Below are 21,670 nucleotides of genomic sequence, written 5' to 3'. Positions count from 1 at the left end.
AAGGGCACTGTGAGCTGCCTACTGGTCTGTCCTGCATCTTTTGTTGGGTTCGATAAGACCCATCCTTTAGTCAACGTCTTATTAGTCTGAGTGCTTTTAAGAGAAATCAAAGATCTTTCCACAAGGAGAATAAGGGAAGACACAGGTATTTCAAAGGTATTTCTTTATAAAAGCCCAAGCCAGACTTTTTAAGGCAAATACTGATGTTCCAAGGATTTCCTTGGGTTGGTGCATGAACAAGAGATTCCATGAGACTTTTCCAAAGATGCACCTAGGTCTGACTTTTCAGGGTATGGTGCCCAAACAACACATGGATTATGTTTCCCCATGATGTTGCTACTGAATGGGTGGCAGAAGACACTTTGTATCTCAGCTAATAAATGTCAGGAAAGTAAAAGCCATGGGGTTTTCAGGATTTATCCCCATTATCACAAGGCGAGAAAAAAACAGTTTAAGAAAATGAGTATGTATACTTTGTGCAGTACTTCTTCAATGAGGTTGGGGTCACATAGGATGATCATCTGCTAAAGAATGCAGAGGAGAGAAGAGCACATTTCAAGTCAAGGGAAGCAGCGAACAACGCTCCAAACCCAGCAGCGCCAAGTGAAAGCAACAACCCAAGCGGAGACATCAGTGGCATTTTGTGATCACATTTATTTTCGTTTCCAATTTTAGTTACTTTGCCTTATTGTAATTTACACAAGAAACTGTCGAGTAAACAAGTTATTTTACAGTCACTATACGATCCCTCAAATTTCCACAGTGAATCAAGAAACCATTAAAATCCATGCGTCGGGTGCTCCTGTCCGCGAGAGTGCCCACGCCCCATGATGCTGCGGATGCCACTGAGGATCGAGTCCATGAGATGGAAAGAGCCAGACCCTTCATCCTGGCAAATTAGCAATAAGCCTCTTATAACAAACACTCTTCAGACAAAACGATTTCGCTTTGACAAGCCTATTTTCCAACGATGCACAGAAAGTAAACACGGGTGTTCATCCTGAGTACACAGAAGATGCGTGAAGGTGGAGCTGGGGTGAGGCTAACAGGACAACATGATGTAATCCCTTGTCCATGTCATGGCAATCATTTCCATAGGGGACAAAAATCACTGCAGACAGATGCAAGGGAGCTAGCTGAGCCTTCAGCAAATTAAATGACCAGTAGGATTCACCTACTGCAGGAGGGCACGTTCTAAGTGGCAAAGAGCATGATTTTCAACATCAAGGCTTAAAACCTTGTCCTACACAAGCTTCTAGGACTGAGAGGAGAAAAAAGTTGAAATTTGACAAAGAAACCTAATAAAAAAAAATCTTACTTATGTGTTGTTCCTAAAATAACTTCTTTGTTTCTATCTAACAAGCGTTTTAATAGATATCTAAGAGAGGCTCCAGGTGAGTATTTTCTTTAAAAAATCCTGAAGATTTGAGGACCATCCACAAAAGGGCTGGAATTATACCGTCATCTTCATAATGTGTCTTCGGACAGAGTGAGGAGAGACCCATGGCTGGTCACGCTCTGTACTTTTATCTTATCTGAAAGTGAACATCTCTCTTCTAAAATGTATTTTCAACATGAAAAGAGCTAAAAGTCATCATCATATTCCATTTTGTAAGTTGTGAGAAATCAAGGCTGTTTGCATAGTTTCCAAAATGCAATTTCAGAAAACGGTCATTTCAGACACAAGACATTTGACTCAAGGGAAGGGCTATACTTCCAACCTCTCTAATGAGCCTACAACATTTTTTATTGAGACTAAATGCTATTATCACCCATTTCTTTTGTGCCTAACAGGCTCTCTGAAATGTTTAGAGTGTTTATTATAAATCACAAGCCAGCATCTTCCCCCCCATTTTTTTTGCCAGTTTCTGATGTAGAAAAATACTTGAAATTTAAATGTACAAAAATCCAATAAAAACAGGTAATTTTTTCAGGATTTTTTTCAAGGGCAAGTACAAATGAAATTATAGCCAGATTCCTTACTCGCAGAAATCCTCAAAGTTGGCTGTAAGATCGTGACCATCCAGAAATAAATAGCTATAAATACATTCATAGTTTACATTCCAGAATCAGAGGGAAAACAAAAAATTCAGAATAAACTTTTGCTTTGGGAGTCTGTTTACTCATGAGACTAAAATAGAAAGTTTTAACAGACATTTAAAAGAACAACAAAAAAGTATATATTGGTCCACAACTTGACATCCATGAAACATACCAGCTAGCATTACATCGTAGTCAATTCATCCATTAATGGCATTACTCTGATAATTATTAAAATCTGTTTCAGGTATATATAATGAAAATATTTTCCTTTGCATTTTTGCTGTAGGTACAGTACTCCGGAGAAATGGTACTAATCCCCTAAGTAGATGTATGTCTGTATGTACATATATACACAAGTGCGTGCGTCAGTATCTATAGCTCTACATGCGTCTTACATACAGCTACAGATACACACACACATATACATATATACACACGTGTTTGGATAGCGGTACATGTGTACAGATCGGCACACGCACACGTCTGTGAAACGTCAACACTGCAAGTTACTGGTCAGATCTCTCCTCATTCGTCATGGGCAGCACTGGTTCCCCTCACTTGACCTTGATTACGTAACTGCAGGAAAATGGAAAGAGAAGGGTAGGAAAAGGGAGACAAAATTAAGTTTTAAGCACCGCAAGACTTCACATCAATTTTCCAGAAAAAATGCTTAACATGCCAAAACCTTTATCAGAAAGTCCATCTAAACCGAAGAGATTGCTGCGCTTTAAAAACCCTATTTAAAATTTGTCTTATTAATGGCGTAACATTGTTCCACTGGGTGGAGAAATTAAGCAAAATCATCACTGAAAAGGTCACTGACCTTTGCAAGAATTTAGCCAAAATGATAAAGTGACAGAAAGAAAGCTGTATGAATAAATCATGGGCTGTAGCCAAGGCCTCTCAGGTGATGCTGTGAGGTCACCTGAAGCTCCTCCCTCATGCCCAGACGATCTGTTCAGTCTTGGTTCCCCAACGAAAGGAGTGGGTGGCCTGGACAGAAGGTCCAGTGAATGTGGGGCATCGAGCAAGAGAATGGACCCCTTTACTTGCTCTTTTCTCAAGTAAACATCTTACTTTAGAACAATGCCATTAAACAGAAAGTTCTGTGTTGCCCTATTTAGCACTAATGCTTCTGGGGACATTGTGATGGCTGCTCCCTCTTCACAAAAAGTCATCCGTCTCTTAGTAGATAAATATGCTTTGGCCTTTAGATGAACCACCACTCCAAAGACTACAGAAAAATTTACATTGCAAATTACAAATTCAACTTAGGGTATAATTACAAATATGAGAAGCTGAGATGCCTAGAGATTTAAGAACTAAGGTTTTGGGGTGGCAGAGAATTTAGGGGAGGATAAGTACAGCTTGTCCATGATGGATGGCAGAGGGAGCTGCTTTGATACACCTGAAGGACTAACTAACCCATGGCAGATATGACAGGTTACTGTAACACCTTGTAAAGCATTCAAAGGCACCAGGATGTAGAGGAAAAATTGCTGACTTTAGAAACATGGGACCTGGGTTTGAATTCCAGCTCTACCAACACATTATTTCTATGATGTTCAGCAGTTCACTTCCCTTCCCTCCATCAGCCAAAGTCTCCTTATTAAGCTACAAAAAAAGTTGGCTCCCAAGTCAAGGCCACACAGAACTCTAACACACTTTGGCCATCTTAGAAACACGGGAATGGCTCGATTACTGATCTTATTCTGTGCCACAGAATGTGTCTTTATACGACAAGAAGTGAAGTTCTGGGAGTTCGAATATTAATGGTTTTTATTCTACGTGAGGTTTTTTCACTTTTAGAAATGAAACCATCAGAATGTGGTGAGCCTCTGCTCACCAAATAACTGTCCATCACCAGAAATGTGGGAATTTAGGGAAGATGGAGCAAGAGGCAGGAGAGGTGTCCTGTTCACCCAACCCTTCACTTACACAGCTTGATATGGCCTCTGACCCTACAGAAGATTCATCTAGACATCAGCAGCCGTTGTGCCTCGGACGGTACCCTTCTTACGCATCTAAACGTAAAATAAAACCGTGAGCTACTAAATCAGAGACTCTGAAACTGGGGTTAGTAAGCAAGAAGGCAAAGATGGTCTACAGTGAGAGTTGCATTACAGTCACATCCACATTGGGGAGAAAGTTTCTAGTCTCCCCAATAAGCTTGAATCTAAGGGAAGTCCTTAAAGAGTATTTTCCCAAACAGCATGACAGATATTTAGCTGTCCTTGAGTGCTGAAGAGAAAGGCTCACAGGCTGATGATGTGAGATTATTTTTAAGATAGCCCTAGACTCAAGGAAATGTCCACCAATGCTATCTATGGGTTATTTATGTGAATAGTCTTCAAAGGTCGGTTTGGGCCTTTATACAGCTGCTGAGGCTAGAGAGGAAGGAATGGGCACAGGGAATTTCCAGCTGCTCTCAATCTGACAAAAGCAGCTCCTCAGGCATAATTCACTCAAGAGCGATTAGTGTCATGCAACACTTGGTGTGCTTAGGGAAGGAGCAGAAAAGACAAAAAGAGATCAGGAAGAAAACTAAGAAAACAAGGAAGAGCTAGAGAAACAGATGATGGGGCCAGGGAACAAGGCCCTTAGCAGTGATTGAGGGAAGGCTGAAGAGCAGAAACATGAAAATGGAGCAAGACTTCCTGGGAACAGTAACTCAATGACCATGAATGAAGGAGGAAGAAGACAGACAGGAAAGGGAGCAAAGATAATACAGTCACCCATCGACATTCGTGGGGATTAGGGGCACGCAAGTGATTTTGCGAATAACTCTAGGCCACCCCAAACCTTTATTAGGAATAATTCTGATCATATTTAACACACAAGTAAAACAACACACCTCACCTATACAAAAGTTGCAGCTTCTACAAGAGAGAGATTAGTATCCTGCACACTAAGAAGAGTCTTTGCAGCCACCACATCTAGTGGTAGCGAAGGTGTCACAGATCTCCTCCTACTTTTAAAAGCGCAAGATACAAAGATCACTGCGGGATGGAGGAAATATGACTGATTCTGGATGGTGCAGAAACAAAGAGGAGGCATCCCAAAGGGAGCGAGTAGCCTATAATTCTTTAGCATACTGAAACTTTCAACAAAATTTAACTGTTTATAATAAATTTATGTATGTATGTATACTTACGGTAGTAAATGATAGAACAGATTTATAATATACACTATTTATGCATTTAGCTCACTAAATGTTTTTGGTTTTCTTTATATATTCATATTGTCTGCAATTTTCTTAAGTACACTGCAAATCTCCAAAATTTTGCCTTTAATTATTGATGGCCAATCCGTAAATAACCAAAACCACAAACATGAAACTTGTGAATGTTGAGGAAGACTGTATTGTCTTATTCTCTTCTTATCAATGGAAACAGTAGTTGGGGAAAAAGAAAGGAAACAAGGTATCATGTTTATCTAAAACACTGAGGGGCTGCTAAGCTTAAAGCCTGAAGCTCAAGGGTCCCTCTGGTCAAACCTGACACCTCCTGCCCTGGTCCCTCTCTTTGGAGCCAATAACCGTCCTAAAAGAAATTTAATTCCTGAAATATTTGTGAGTTAAAAAGAAAAATTACAATTGATTGAAATACATCAATCAGGCATCAGTGAGTGGAATATGACCTGAATAAAACTGAAATTCCTTTCTGTCAAAAAGAAGACTACATGTTTAAACCTACTCATTAAGTGGGGGTCTGCCAGGGGAACCTGTGCCCTCAGGCACTGCCTGCCTTATCTGTGGATGCTTGAAAGACAGATTATTGTTAGTACACAAACTAAGAGTGAGAAAATCTAGAATAAAGCGCTTTTGAATTAGTTTGAGCAGTATAACAAATTAGATTTCACCTCGAGATGATTAGCACTGAACGTATAAAAATGCTTCATTAGAATTTTTGAAACATTAAACAACAAAATCTCCCCACCCCCCCAAACACCTACCCACACCCACATATTTGTGATTTCCTCCATTTTATGGAAGGAAATGGAAGCATGAAGATCTACGTTTAAATAGATTTAAGAGCTACAATGCCTTCTAATAACTGAGCTTCTGTACAATTATTTGTCTATCTCACAACATTCCTTTTACTAGCTGGAGAGGTGGTTAATAAGCAAGCAGTCTCCAGCTTGTAAACAACCAACCCATCAATCCATCCATCCATCCATCCATCCATCCATCCATCCATCCATCCATCCATCCAGCAGCGGCTGCAACTATCAGGAGGGCCAGAGTGTTTTAAAACAAACCGAAAAACTACCTTGAAGGTTTTAAAACATTCGTGGGCTGAGAAGTGGAAGAAGGGGAAGGGCTGGGAAGCCCTGGCATTGACCCTAATGGAAGAAGTGATCAAGGGTTAGGTCCCTGGTGTGTGGGCCTTCTTGTCCCCAGTTGTCCTCACGCTACTGCTTGATTACAATTTGGTTACAATATTTCATGCTGCCACAGTAAGGAACCTCAGTGATTTAACACTTAAAAAGAAATACAGTCACCCTTATGGAGCTGTTACCCTTACCTTACTGTGAGCTGGCTCTATCACACTACTTTCTTAATTAACAACTACTCACATTTTTGTATGTGAAAATGAACTGGTAAAGAGGTAGGGCACAAGTGAAGTGACTAGCTGGGGGCAGGGAATAACTACCACGCCGCAAAACAGAATCTGAGACAATCTGGTATGGCTACAACATTGGACCAAATCACGTAGGGCATTTAACAGGGATACTTGAGTGTAAACAATCAATTCCACATGCACAAGGTGAAGGCGATGCAGTTAGCAATTTGTCTGAAAAAGATACAGGGATCTTAGGGGATCGCAAACTCAACACGAGCCAAGAGTGTAGACACAGGAGTGTAGACTACATTTTGAGGCATAACATCTAAAACTAGAAGCCATGCTGTGTGTACTCCACTCTGATTGGATCACATCCACATCACAGACTTCTTTAAAGTTAAAAAAGGAACCTCAGAGCCCCTCTCTTCATATTACAGATGAGGAAGCTGAGGCCCAGATGGGTTTAGTGACTTGCCCAGAGTCACATGGCTAACAAGCAGCAGGAATACTGGGATCAATACGGGGGTCAGTCTGGAATGGCCATTGACAAATAGATGAAGACTTGTGGAAGGAACTGTTGGTTAAGGGAGCTCCCAATGCAGACAAAATCATGACTCCCTTCACCTATTCAGGTATCCTCAGTGCCTGACACAGGGCCTTGCATACAGTAGGTATTTTATAAATGTCTGTTGAATTAAACTGCATTAAGCAGGCATTCATAGGCTGGGCCAGGAATGTAACTGCCCTTTTTAACACAGTTTCTAGAGGAAAAGACTTTCTGAGTTCCAAAACACACTTGGAACATAACCCACTTACAATTTGGGGACTGCCTGTAGTTTACTTTATGTGAAGGGTAAGGTTAAGACATTTTATTGTCTTACAAAGAAAACATTTCCAAGGCCTTTATAAGGTTTGTGTAAAACTAACTAGAAACAGATTTTCCTTAATTACAAAAATCCTGCAATTTGAAACAGCATCTTTAACTTCCTTTTCTATTGTGCCAGAGAAATAGAATCACTTCCGCTGTCCTATCATTAGATGGCATATCTAAACATTCCTATTAGCTGGCATATCTCTGGGATGACTATATGGAAACCTTCTCCTGGCTCTACTTCCACAACGGGCCTTTGTCAACTCAAGCAAATCTTGGCTTACTGCAAATCTCTAGTTGGGTCTGTCAAATGGGAGGAAAGGCTACTGTGGAGGTGTGCACATCCAGAGCAGGGATGATCCTCCCTGTAGGTGCGAGTACATGTACCCTCAGGATGACACCTGAAAGAGCCCACACCATTGTGAAATGAAGACCGTACTATTATCTCGACAAAGGGAAAATTTGGTTTCTCCTTAAAGTTTGTGTATCAGCTCTCGCTGCTAACAAAACCAAGAAAAACTTCAGAAGTTCGGGAGAAAAGATAAAATTTTCTTGAAATATGGGGAGAATTTGGGTTTAATGGTCTGAAAGATCAAAAAAAGAGGATTATCAACATACTGAGGTTAGCAGTGGAAAGACAGAAAGGCCCCATTGGGTATGGAAATGCAACAAAAATGTGTCATTTCAAAAGTCTGGATGTGGGGAGGCCCTCATGCACACGCCCCTTTGAAAAGAGAAGCTCTTCAAAAGCTCTAAGTAAGACTCCAACTCGACTGAAGGAATGTCAAGTCTAAAATCAGCTGTCCCAGGCACTCTGAAGGCCAGTGTTCCCTTCCTTTCTACCACAGAGCCTATGAAAGCATTAACAACATAGAGAGGAAAGATGAGGGCAAGAACTCCCCAAGAGAGGGCATTCTTACAGCTTCTAGCTCTTTCTGGGTCTCATCCTCCATTCTTCGAATGTCTTCCATAGTCAGGTCAATCCACTTGTCGATCCAACAGAAGAGCTGGCGGTGAAAGTTGGTAAATATTCTTTTTTCTTGCTTTGAAAATAAAGAGATAAAGGCAAGTTACAAGGCCGGTGGGGCAGGGCACTCATTTAATTACAAGGACATTATGAACCCTAGGCATTTACATGGCCATGCTACACCAAGACCTCTTTATCTCAAGCCCTTCTGCAATGACCACCACGCTAATCAAAGCACAGGAAAGTTGTCCTGGGAAGAGCCTGCAACTGCCTGGAACCAGTGAGGCCTTCCCAGAAGGCTCCAACTCCAGAGAGGAGCAGGCCCCCTGGAGGGCAATTACAAGGGTGTGTGTATGTGTGTTGTGTGAGTGTGTGTTGTGAGTGCCTGAGTGTGTGTGTGCGCATGTGTGTCAGCCATGGTGTCACTCATCTTCATGGGCGACTTACTTTTTGAATAAAGTTTTCTACTTTACTCTGCAGGCCCCACCACTTGAATTTGATGGTTACCAGCTTGTAGGCACACATTTGGGGGCAGTCTTGGTTATTTGCCAGGTCTTTCTAGATGGGGAAAATGGAAAGAAGAAATTATCATTTAATTGTGCTTGGAAAAAAACCAAAATTAACTAAAATTCTGATCCCAGCATCCAGAAGTTCTAAGCTTCCAAATCCATTAAGCATCTATTAAGCAACTACCGTGTCCTCTCCTTCCCTGGGGAGGAAGAAGGGAAAGAAGAGTCATTTAATCCACTCATCTTTGAAAGAGAAACCTAGGGCTATGCTCTCCCCAGTGGTGGGTACTAGAGCAGGCAAACATAACTCTCTGTATCTAACCAGTCCAACCAGTGATCCACCATGAATGCCAGTGAAGAGCAGCCCAGAGCATCTACTGTCCTTTCTCTCCCCCCAATCCCAGAGGATTTCTATCAAATCAATACTGCCATGCCTACTAGAAAGTCTGAGACAACCCTTGTTATTTCCTAGAATCTAGGGCCTAGTAATATTCAGATCCTTGGCCAGCAGTCCTCCAATCAGAATGTAAAAATGTAGTGAGAAGTAGCATGACATAGTGGCTAGTTTAGGACCTGAAGTAAGGACATCTAGGGCTCCAATCCCCTCCTGGACATGTTCTAGCCAGAAAACTCTAGACAAATCATTTCATCTCTCTGCCTCAGTTTCCTCATCTGTAAAGTGAGGGAATGGAGTAGATGGCCTCAAAGTCTCTTCTAGTACTAAATCTATAATTCTATGATGATTCTATGAAGCTCCTAGCAGATTCCCCACCCCTGTGAGGGCAAAGGGGTAGTATGGAGCTTTGGGCTTCAGATCCCCAGGGCTTCCTCCTTAGCATAGTCCTGGGATATAAATGCTTGCATCATTCATTCATTCACTCATTCATTCATTCAATGTGCAAAGCATTAGGCAAGGAAATACCAGAGACAAAATTAAAATAGTCTCTGCCCTCCGAAAGTACACATACACATACAAGGTTGGAGAGAGCATGCCTCACCTCAAGAATCTAGAGGTTCAGAGGCAGGCTTTCTGAGGTACTGAGTTTTCACAAGTGCTACCAAAACCTATTCAGATCACACCAGTACTGACCCCTGCAGTTATGCACTATCCAATCAGGCTCAAATGGAGTACAGTGTCAGAGAATTGAGACAAGAACTCTGGCCCAGGAAAGGGTCCATCACTGTGGGGTCTCGAAGAGGATCAGAGCTGGAGGAGATCTGGGCAGCTGCCTGAGCAGTCTCCCTCCCCCGCAGGGGCTCCTTCAGCTTCTCCAAGACCCCAAAGGAGCAGGAGCTCATGGCCCACTGAGCTCACAGAGGCAGACCTTGCCAGACCCTATGGGACAGCTCCAAACAGGAGGAAGTTTGTGTGGACACCAAGCCTAGATGGGCTGCTCTGCAGCCGCCTGAGTGAAGCCCTTATTCTGAAGCCTTCAAAAGATGATTGATGCAAGCATAACACTAGACATCATTTTCTCTCAGCTCTTTATGTTTCACTTTTAACTCAATTCTGGGGACAAACAATATTTTTAAAATTACATTTTTATATTACTGAGATGGAAAGTGTGCTATCATACCTGTGAGAAGGATTAAGTTTTCTCATGAAATTTCTTCCACAAGCGCATGCCTTAGTCAAAGCCTCCACTCAGTGGCTGGAGGGCAGCTAGGTGGGGCAGTGGACAGAGAACCAGGCCTAGAATTAGGAAGACCCAGTTTCATGAGTTCAAATCTGGCCTCAGACACTTATTAGCAGGTGATCCTGGGCAAGTCACTTCACCCTGTTTACCTCACTTTCCTCATCTGTAAAATGAGCTGGAAAAAGAAATGGCAAACCATTCCAGTATCTTTGGAGAGTTGGACATGACTGAAACGAGTGGATAACAACAAAAACTGATTCTAAAGAGCTTGTTCAAGTCATTCTGTTTCCTTATTGTGAAATGAGTGGGGTATAGAAGAGGTTTGATTCAATGGTGAGCTCTGACATTCAGATTCAATACATCAACAAACAACGTGGAGTAGAAGACCAGAGAAGAGGGTTACACAGTCCACTAGATTTCTCTAAAGGCCCAACAACCACAACACTGCTTTCAGGCCCCAGGACTGGGATAGGATCATGGCAGACAAAAAATATGATGTCAAACTAATGAGGTAGTAGCCAAGGCAAGAGGCAACACAGGATTCTTAACATAGGATCCACAAAGTCACTTTTAAAAAAATATGTTGATATCTGTATTTCAACATAATTGGTTCCCTTAGTGATCTTTTATAGATTTTATTTTATGCACTAAAAAATATTCTGAGGAGGGTTGTGAAGATGACAAAAGGCTCCACAACACAAAAAAAGGCCGAGAACCTCTGGGGCAGTGGCTCAAGAGCTAATCCAGGAGCAGGAATATTCTGGGCTCTTAAAACAAACCTTTCGTGTGTGTGTGTATGTGTGTGTGTGTGTGAGAGAGAGAGAAAGAGAGTGTGTGTGTGTCTGTGTGTGCGTGAGAGAGAAAGAAAGAGAGAGAGAGAGAGAGAGAGAGAGAGAGAGTGTGTGTGTGTGTGTGTGATGGACTCCTCTGTCAGGCTGATGAAGCCTCATTATTTTCAGAATAATGTTTGCAAACTGAAAGATGAGGCACTTAACTCCAAATATTACAAGTGTCCTCAGTGGTAAAATGAGGCACCTGAGGATTGAGGATTTCCCAGTCCACTCTAGCTCTAAAAGGTCCCAGGGCAGATGGAGAAGCATCCAGGCCCTCAGCTGGTGGCTCCAGGCCCCTGCACAGCTTGCTCTGAAGGCAGATCTGCCTGCGTGCCTGCATGCCATGCTGCTGCTGGGATACTGGCTCTTTAAAACTGTCCAACACTTGTGTACAAACAGTGGGCTGAAGTATGACTCCAATTAAAGGACAAGCTAAAAATACACCCAAATGATTCAAACAAGCTCAGGTTCTGAGAACAGGACATATACATCTGACTTGTACAATTAATGAAGTTTATACCCCTCTAGGAATTTTGGGGAGGATACTAGAGTTGAATCAAACTATTAAAAACACTGGTAATGGAAAGATGGCAACATGAAAGATTCCGGCCAAACTCAACTCTGAGACACATCCCAGCAAAGATGAAAAAAGAGTGCCAGATGAAGCACAGGATTCATAAAACCAAAGAGAAACATGCACAACTTCTTCCATCTAGTGCAGGACCTGAGGCCTCCAGGTGCTCTGGGCAGGGGGTCCTCAGGCTGACTGAAGCCATAATGATCCTGAGTTCTGAGCTCATGGAGACATAAGAGAGAACACAGCCAGGTCCTAGCTAATGGCCTAATGGCCCAGTTCAGAGACAAGGAAGATGGCAGGGAATGAGAGATGGGGACCCAGCCCCCTCATCCAGAACTTTGACGATGCAGTGGCAATGTCCCCAGACTGCAGTGAGTACAAAACCAGGTAAAGGGCTAAGCTCCTTTACCCAAGAATTCTAAGCATAGTCCTAGCAAAGTCCAAATCCAGGAATTGAGGCTTAAAGACACAAGTAAACAGAAGAAAATGAACTCAATAAAAAACACCATAGGTTTAAAAGAAGGCCAACAAGTAAATACAGAAGATGAAAAATAAACACAAGTATAAAGACTATAGAGTGGCCACAAGGACTGAGTGGATAGAAGACATAGAGCAAGGGATAAAAAATGAAATATTAGAACTCATAAGGGAAAAACTGGAATGAGAATAAACAGCTTAGAACAGAAGGTGGAAAACCAAGTAGTGACCATCTTAAAAACAATGGAACATAATAAAAATAAAATAAAATAAAATCCTACCTTCTAAAACAACAACAAAAAACAATGGAACTCAATGACTTGTTGAAATGATTAGAAACAAAAACAAAGTCAAAAGTCTGAAAAACTAGAAGGGCAAGTGAGGTGTCCACTGTGAAAAATAAGTGACCTAAAAAAGCTTGGGGAAATACCAAAAGAATCACTGCTCCCAGACAAATGTGAGCAACCAATACCATGGATACTGTATTTCAAAAATCCATAAAAGAAAACTATTAAGAACGCTGTTAGCACCAGGAAAGAGCAAAGTGAAAAGAGAAAGAACACACAAATCACCTCCAGAAAGACAATCCAACCAGAAAACATCCAAAATCCATCAAATCTATGGTCTCCAGGCCGAGACAGAATTAAAAAGTTCATGTGTCAAAGAACTGCGGACAGGATCATACAAGAAAACTATGCAACTACCAGAAAGAAAAGAAAATCTCAGACACACCACTCTAAAGACAAAAGAAAAAAACTAAAACCAAGGATAACTCATGCTGAAAAAGATGAGTATCATCCTATATGGGGGGGAAATGACAGACCTTTAATGTGAGAATTCTCCCAAGCCTTCCAAAAGGAGCGAGATCCTAGGGATTCAAAATACAGCAGACAAGAAACCTAGAAGGAGTTAAAGGATGATCACATGACTACATTCTGATGGGGGAGGAGAGAGGAGAGTCGAATGTCTCTTCAGAATCCCACTATCTTCAAAGGTCAAAGAAGTAACAACATAAAGGAAAATGCAGGGCCTGGGTGTAGTTTTATTGATTTGCTAGTTTTGAAAGAAGAAATAAAAGGGAGAGAATATACTAAAGAAGAAATAAAGGAGAAACGTATTATTGTAACTAAAGTAGGCCAGAAACAGCCATCTCACATACTTCATTCTTATCCATGCCAGGGAGATGAGAGGTGAATACAAAACACACACATACACACACACACACACACACACACACACACACACACACACACACACACACACACACACACACACACCCCCTCAGACCCTTTCTCTGCAAGTCAATAGGGGGTCAATAGGTGGTATGGATAGGAAAAGGGTGAGAAGCAGCGTAAGGTGGAAGGCAGCTCTGGGGAGGGAGAAGCCACAGGGAAAGCAAGAGGGCTGGGCACAAATGGTAAGAACCAGGGATCTGGCTGTGGGTTTGGTGAAGAAAGGATGGGCAGAGGGGCAGGATCAGACCACGCCAATGATAGATTACTGGGGCTGATCCCATTCCTTTTCTTTATTTCAAGGGGACAGGGACCAAAGGGAGGAAAAATAATAACAGGAAGAAATACAAGTAACAATTGTAACTGTGAGTTTGATTAATTTCTTCATGTAACAGGAATGTAGCTAGATGGATTAGAAAGCACAATCTAACAATATGTTGTTTAAAAGAAACACAATTGAAACAAAGATCCCCAGAGTTAAATTGAGGGCCTGAGTAAAATTTATTATGTTTCAGGTGAGTCTAAGAGAGTTGGGGTAGTAATCTCGATAGCTGTTATCTAGTGATTAATGAATGGAATTGAAGTAGTATGCATATGTATCAGTTTTCCATGGCAACTTTACAAAAATGTATTGTGTCTGGACATAAAAAAATCTCCCTTACAAACACAAAAAAGCAGAATGTTGAACACACAACTTTTACTGACCACAATGCAATCAACAAGGGGAATCTGAAGAAAGAAATGAAATTTACATGGAGACTAAATAATGTAATCCTAAAGGAGGAGCAGGAAAAAGACAACATGACAGAAACAATAATTTGATTAAAGAACAACATACCAACTTTGGGGAATTAAATCAATGTAGTTCTTTGGGAGAAAATTTTTCTCTAAATATTTTCATCAACCAAAGAGAAAAAAATCAGAGAACTGTTTATGTAGGTTTTTTTTTAAGTTAGAAAAGAAACAAATAAAAAAACCTCAGAAAAACACATAAAAATTTTGAAAATCAAAGAAATAAAACTGAAAAAGAAAAAAATTTAAAAAAATGAATTTATAAAGTAGGAGCTGATTTTAAAAAATTGATATAGACAAATCATTTTACTTTAGTTAAAAAGGGGAAAGGGGAGATCCAAATTGCCAAAATCAAAATATAAAAGAAGAATTCACAAGAGATAGAGGATTTTTTTTTTTGCCTGATTTTTGGGGACTAGAGCTATGATTTTTTCATCACAGCTCCCTGGGAGGAACTTTCTTTACCAGTTCAGATCAGCACCTTCTCTGCAACATAAGGTCTTAGGGAACTACCAGGAGCACAGATACTGAGCGACTTGCCCAGGGCTGTGCATGCAACACATTTCAGAGATGAACTCAGGTATTGCCAAATCCAAAACAAGGTCTATATTCAGTATGCCAAGATGCCTCTCCTTCGAACGATTATATAGTGACAGAATTGATCATTTACTAGAATAAAAGCACCCAGATTATCAAAACAAGATGTAGACATCTTAAATAACTCCACTTAGGAAAAAAAAAATTGAACACATCATAAATGAACTCCCAAAGGAAAACAACCCAAGAACAGATGGATTTACAAGTGAATCCTAGGAAACATTCAAAAAAAAATTAACTCCAATAATACACAAACTGTTTGCAAAAAACAATGAAAGAAAACACTCAACTAAACTGTTTCAATGAGCCAAACATGGTCCTGATGTCCAAGCAAGGGAGGGATCAAGCAGAAAGCAAGATGGAGATCAGCACCACAAATGAGTGAGTACAAAAATACAAAACAGAATTTAAGCCAAGATGGTAAAAAATATATTAAAAAGTTCACACACTATAAGGGTGGATTTATGCAACTTTATAGGGCTGGTCTGACATTTCAGGAACCAATAAACAGACCAAGCAACAAAAACTATTAAGCCATATGATTATATCAATAGATGTAGAAAATGCTTTTGATAAAATGTAACGCACAGTTAAAAACACTTAAAACAGGTAGAAACAGACCTTTCCTTATTATAGTAAGCAGCTAGTCTTAGGGCTAGAAGCCCTTCCAGAAAGACTTGAGCAAAGCTGGGATGCCCACTGCGCAAAACCCACAAAATCAGACAAAGAAAGTGAGGAGATGATCACAAGCAAAGAAAAACAACAAAAATACTGGGCTGCATTTGAAGAACCCTAGAGAACTAACTAAAAGTGAACTGAAACAATAACTTTCCTAAGTGGCCAGGCATGAGCCTCACCCAAGTCATCAGCCTTTCTGACTATTGCTAAGAAAATGCAGCAGGAAGAGATAAAAAACTACAAACTAGGTAGTCGATAGGTGGAACACTACCTACTAAAACATACTCAGCACTTACGTGGCCACCACGACAAAATGCTCCTTACTGAAATAAAGCTAGACTTCAACTGTAGAGATATTCATCTTCTTAGCAGAGTCCAAACCATTCCAGAAAGCATTTTGGAACCATGCCCAAAATACACTGCATATCTGGTGCTATAACTACTAGGCATATGCCCCAAAGAGGAAAAAGTATCCCTACTGAAAAATATTTATAGCAACACTTTTTATTGTAGCAAGTTAATTCCTATAAGCGATGCCTCTTTTAATGTAGGTTCAGAATTGCATTAGCTTTGTTGGGAGTGGTCAAGTCACTGCAAGAACTTGCAGTCCACTAAGACCCCCAGATCTTTTTCAGACATGCTATTGTCTAACCATATCTTGCCACTTCTTTTTCTGTTGTGAAGTTGGTATTTAAACTCAAGTCTAAGATCTGACATTTTAAAGTGCCACTTGAGCTGAGCTTCGAAGGAAGAAAAGGAATCTGAAAGGCAAAGATCAAAGTGGGAATATGTTCCAGTCATGGGGTGTAGTTTGTAGGTCAAGCAGAAGGCAAAGCAGGCAGCAGATCTGGCCAAGGCCTTGAAAGCTCCAGAAGTTATAGCTAAGGGTCAGGTTGAGGCCTCAAGAAGACCACTGGAGTCTGCAGGAGCGCTGAGCAGCCGTCTCTCTAGCTGCAAACATGATCAATGGGCCGAGCAAGAAAGAGACCATGCACACTGGTAAAGTATGTGGGGGTGTTTGGTTCCCAATGTCACATGCACAGTGCCCACAACCAGCACCCAGAATCTAGCACTAGGAGGGTCCCTCAGACGGGGAGATCCAACTTCCTCATTGGTACAGAAGGAAATGAGGTCAAGATAAGTTCAGTACCTTGGCCAAAAGCCTTCAGAAAGCATCTAGTGGAGACAGATTTAAAGCGAGGCCCTTCATCATCCAAGAGAAAGTGAGAAACTGTACTGGGCCCTCATGTTCTCTCACATATCCCAGGAGGAGGGAGAGGGCGAGAAGGGCTACAGATTCCATGCGGCTTCTTTCTCTAACGTTATCCAACATTTGCTCGCCAGTGCTTCTTTCAGCTCTAAAACGTTATAATTCATTCTTCAAGATAAGTTAATAACAGCTAACATTTACGTGACCCTTATTATGCGCCAGGTGCTGTGCGAGGTGCTTTACAAATATCACCTCATCTGATCTCCACAACAACCCTGGGAGGTAGGTGCTATTATTATCCCCATTTTACAGATGAAGAAAATGAGGCAAGCAGAAGGGGAGTGACTTGCCCAGGGTCACACAGCTAGAAAGTGTCTAAGGCTAGATTTGAACTCAGGTTGTCTTGACTCTAGGCCCTGTGTTCTCTCCACGGTGCCATCTCCCTGATTTTTAGGAATGTATTCCAAGGAAACAGCTATTAAGTCAAAACGAACGAAAGCCTTGAACACTCCTCTCTTCCTCAAGAAAATAAAAAGCACTGGATTTGGGGGTAAAAAGATCTCGGTTCAGATTCAAACTACCACTCACTTACAACCTCTGACTCTGGAGGAGTCATGTGACCACTCTGGGCTGAACAGAGTGAGAGAGCATGGCACTATGGGAAGAAGGGAGGATCTGGTGGTCTCAACAGCTGCAGTCTAAGCCTGGCTCTACTAACGTGGCACCTGTGTGACCCCAAGTGAGTTCTCTAGCCTCGAAGTCACCTACAAAAGGAAGGGGACGGATGGACTCTGATGACCTCTGGGGTTCCACAGGACAAAGTGATTCTGTGGACTACCCATCAGTTCTTCATTTCTTTATGCCATGTGTGTATTCTCTAAGCATGAAGCCTAAATGTTTTCCTAAGCCTTTCCTCTTCTGTCAAATCCGAGCAGCAGGCCAACTTTTGAGAAAGCACACATTAAGCAAACAAAGCCAGAAGCTAAGCTCCCAGGATGCTTTCTGTGTGACTCGTCCCTAATTCATGCCCTTCTCTTCCTCCTCTCAACTCCTAAGGCCATTCCAGGGTACAATATACACCTTGTCTCCTCACTGAACCTGACTTCTCTCTACTGCCCAAAGGGCCTAAAGACAGTTCTATACAAGAGGTAAACAGACACTCATGTACTTACTGAACTGAATTTAGTAAAAGATTTTACAGGCTGGCTTTCTAAACTTCCCATTCCTCCACAAAAACAGGGGAGGAAAAATACAACTTGAATACCACCAAAACTCTAAAGCAGGCAACTAAAAAAAATAAACTGACAAGCAAACACAGGAAAGCAAAAGTGAGTCATCTGATTATCAAGAGACAAGATCCCTTGACTTTTAATAAGAAGCCAAGAGAAAAATCCCAAATCCAAATCATGAATCATTGTAACAGAATTCCAATTTCAACTGTAATATCCCTAGGACTAACCAATTGTGAAATCCCTCCAAAGTGTATGTACTTAGTTTGTATTTTTACCAAATTCCTTAAATTTCACATCTCTAACTTGAAATGAAACCCAAAAAGCCAAATCATGCTTTTAATTTAACAATGCGGATTAGGTTACCCTAGGGTATGTGAAAGAAGCCTAGGGAAAGTAACGTATACTCAAGCTACATAACATAACCAAACAAAAAGCTGGCATGGGGTGCAATCAGCCTGTCTAATCCACCAGCTCTCGCCTTTCAGAACTGTGACAAATAAATATATACAAATGTGAAGGGAAACATTTTGCAAAAGTGAATCCTAAGGGATACTAAAAACTCAATTTCCCAAACTGCAATGTTCTCACAGCCTTTTATCAGACGTCGATGGCACACTTCTATTTCTCGCCCTTTAAAAATCTGTCAGGGTAAGTCTTCAATATGCACACATTCCAGTGAGTTCCAGTTCGGATCTGGCAGCTGCACAGCCTTTCCCAGCATGGACACGTGGCTCATACTCCCTTCATAGTGGACCAGTTTTAGATAATTGTATGAAGGCTCCTTTTCAGCAGGATTTGCAATGCAAGTTTTCAACTCATGGCTTGCCGAGAGAAAAGTGTAATTAATTACAAGTTAAAAATAAATGATGCCCTGCTGGGGTTGTTGCCAGCACTACCTGAAAGGCAGAGAGACATGAAATCACTGAAAAGATGTGAAGTGTGTGGCCTGGAACTTTCCAAGAGGGACCTGCCCAAAGCACGGAATTTAGAATTGAGTAACCCACAAGAAAGGAACTATTGGACACGACATTCCAGCACCAGTCTACGGACACAGTCAAGCTAGATCAACGCTGTGTTCAGTGTAAGACGCTCCTATTTTTGTAAAAGGGACTAACGAAAACAGGCCAAGAATGCAGAGTGCACGCAAAAAACATTGAGCCATTCTCCCCAACCCATGTTCCCAGATTTTCTTTTTTGCAGATCACCTATGTTTTGACATTGGCCATACAATTTGGGGAAATCTGACATTTTAAAAAGTACCTGTCAAAAAAAATCTCAGCTTTTTATTGATGATCAAATATTTTGTGAATTTGACCATCAAAAGCCTACTGGCTCGAGCCCTGGATCTGAAGTCAGGAAAATGTAGGTTTGAACCCTTTCTCAAATACTTACTAGCTGTGTGAACCTGAGACTCAGTTTCCTCATCTACAGAATAGAGACTTTCACTCTCCCCAGTTTCATGGTATCTAAGCAGATTGTTCTTCGTCCTTCTTTGTGAAGAGGACCAGTGACATCCCAGGGTGATGTCCTGACTTCTTCGTGAATTGGATTTAAGAGGGGCAGAGTTGCACAAAGTTGTCAGCCTCTCTCTCTTTCAAAGCCATCTAAGTCCAGTGGCAAGACAAAAGTCATAGGATGTAGTGGATGACCTCAGCAGCTTTAGTGTCTGACTAAGCTCTAAACACTCCACAGCGCCTGCTTCAAACCCTTCATGGCTGTTGGGAAAAACTGTTCTCATCCACCCATTCCACTGGGAGAAGTCTTCACATGCTTGGGGAGACACTCCACTCACAGATGGATTTGAGGCCTGTCAGTTACCCTTAACCTGGGCTAGCCTATCTCTTGAGAGAGTTTAATTGGGGTGTGGCCACTGTACATGCCACAGCTTCTTGGAGCCAAAGGTGAGAGCTGGGTGGCAGGTGGACACCACAGGCAGTCCTCATACCAGAGGTGCCAGGCCTGCTGTAACACCCATATACCCATACATATGTACATATGCACATATATTCAAAGCACCTTGGCAGACCTTGAATTATTGGATGAATGCAAACTACTGCTGCTATGATTATACCTAAAAAAATTCATTTTGCAAAGAGTGTTATCTATTTAATCTGTGTCTACTCTTTAAAAAAAATGTTAAACTGACCTTTTTACGTTGTCTAAATTTCCTCTTGTAGTCTCCCCCACCCCTTTTCCAGAAATCCATCCCAGATTCAAAAGACACTCCAGTCCTTCTACCATGGGCACATGAAAATCACAGACTCACAATATCAGGAAAGAGTCTTCACTGTTAGACGGCCAGCCCTGCTCTCCCAAGCCATGCCATATAAAGAGTCTGGACCACTGAGCTCCCGGCTCCTCTTGAGAAACTGGAGTCCAAACCCAGGCTGTAAACTAGCTCTGGTGACTACGTAACTGCTGGCATACAACCAAGTAGACATTTTAAACATGAATTACCTAAGGGAGTCAGAGGCTAGCAAAGTATCTTCAGAAACGCTACCTTCTGCTTCAAAATTAATCCTTTAAGGTTTAAAAAGGTTTAAAGGTTTCCTGAATTTCTAAGAGCCTCCGAGGATGGGACTGAAAGATTACTAGGATAAATATGTATTCGATCCAAAAATCTATGAAAGTTTTAAGTAACTGTCAGTTTGAGGACACCCTGATTTGGGGACTCCCTCCTCTACTAGAGACTGCAAGTTCTTACCCTCTTGTCAAGTGAAAGAAGGAACAAATTAATAATGCACTATTACACCTTTGTTCATCAGTCTTAGAGAAGTGCTTGAAACACGTAAGAATTAAGTGACACACAACAAGCAAGTACTAAAGGCAGAATTAGAATCCAGGAGCTCCAATTTCCAGGCCAGCACACTAGCCACAAGAGCACACTACTTCAGCAATAACATAAACAAAACACCAGACACATATTAAAGTGTTATCACTTTAGCAGAGAACTGGAAACAAAGTCTCTCATTGGAGAGACGTGGCACAGGAAGGTCATGGAATATTACTACTCCACATGCGCCAGGGAATATGCTGAATCTGGAGAAGCATCACAAGATTTACTATAAAGGATCCTGCACCAAGAAAACGACAGCAATGGGGAGAAGAACAAAGAACCTCCACAGGACAACCAAGGGGCGACCCCAGCCCAGAGAAGAGCTGTGAGCACCCCACCCTCCCTCTGCGGGGGGGGACGGGGACGAGACACGACACACACATTGGAGGTAAACTGCACTCATCTCAGCGTGCTGGGTGGTTTTGTTGGTTTCCTCTATTTCATTTGTTTTCTTCTTTACTACGGGGCATGGCTCTCTGAACAGAAGAAAGGGAAGAATACTAGAATCAACTTGGTGATGTAAAAAACAAAAGATGTCCATAAAAATTCAATCTGTAAAAATGTTATCCCTTAGTTACATACCCAATCCTGATGTGGAAAATATACCAATAACA

General features: G+C 41.5%; 1 protein-coding gene across 2 annotated transcripts in view; it reads right to left on the bottom strand.

The window, feature by feature from the left end:
- Positions 1-634: 634 nt before the first annotated feature.
- The window catches only part of PITPNB (phosphatidylinositol transfer protein beta), an 87,579-nt gene continuing 66,543 nt past the window's right edge, over positions 635-21,670 (bottom strand). Inside the window, exons 9-12 of one of the 2 annotated variants that reach the window (XM_036765706.1) lie at positions 8,894-9,004; positions 8,400-8,522; positions 3,982-4,067; positions 635-2,619 (exon numbers count right to left, since the gene is read on the bottom strand). In XM_036765706.1, coding sequence (XP_036621601.1) covers positions 4,020-4,067; positions 8,400-8,522; positions 8,894-9,004 — 282 coding nt within the window. In that variant the 3' untranslated portion in view covers positions 635-2,619; positions 3,982-4,019. The remainder of the gene's footprint in view (positions 2,620-3,981; positions 4,068-8,399; positions 8,523-8,893; positions 9,005-21,670) is intronic. The other variant, XM_036765703.1, reaches the window with a different exon arrangement.

This window comes from Trichosurus vulpecula, chromosome 1 (genome assembly GCF_011100635.1).
Source record: "Trichosurus vulpecula isolate mTriVul1 chromosome 1, mTriVul1.pri, whole genome shotgun sequence".
Lineage (NCBI taxonomy): Eukaryota > Metazoa > Chordata > Mammalia > Diprotodontia > Phalangeridae > Trichosurus > Trichosurus vulpecula.
Note: the sequence above shows the minus strand (reverse complement) of the source record. Positions and strands in the feature narration are given on the sequence as shown.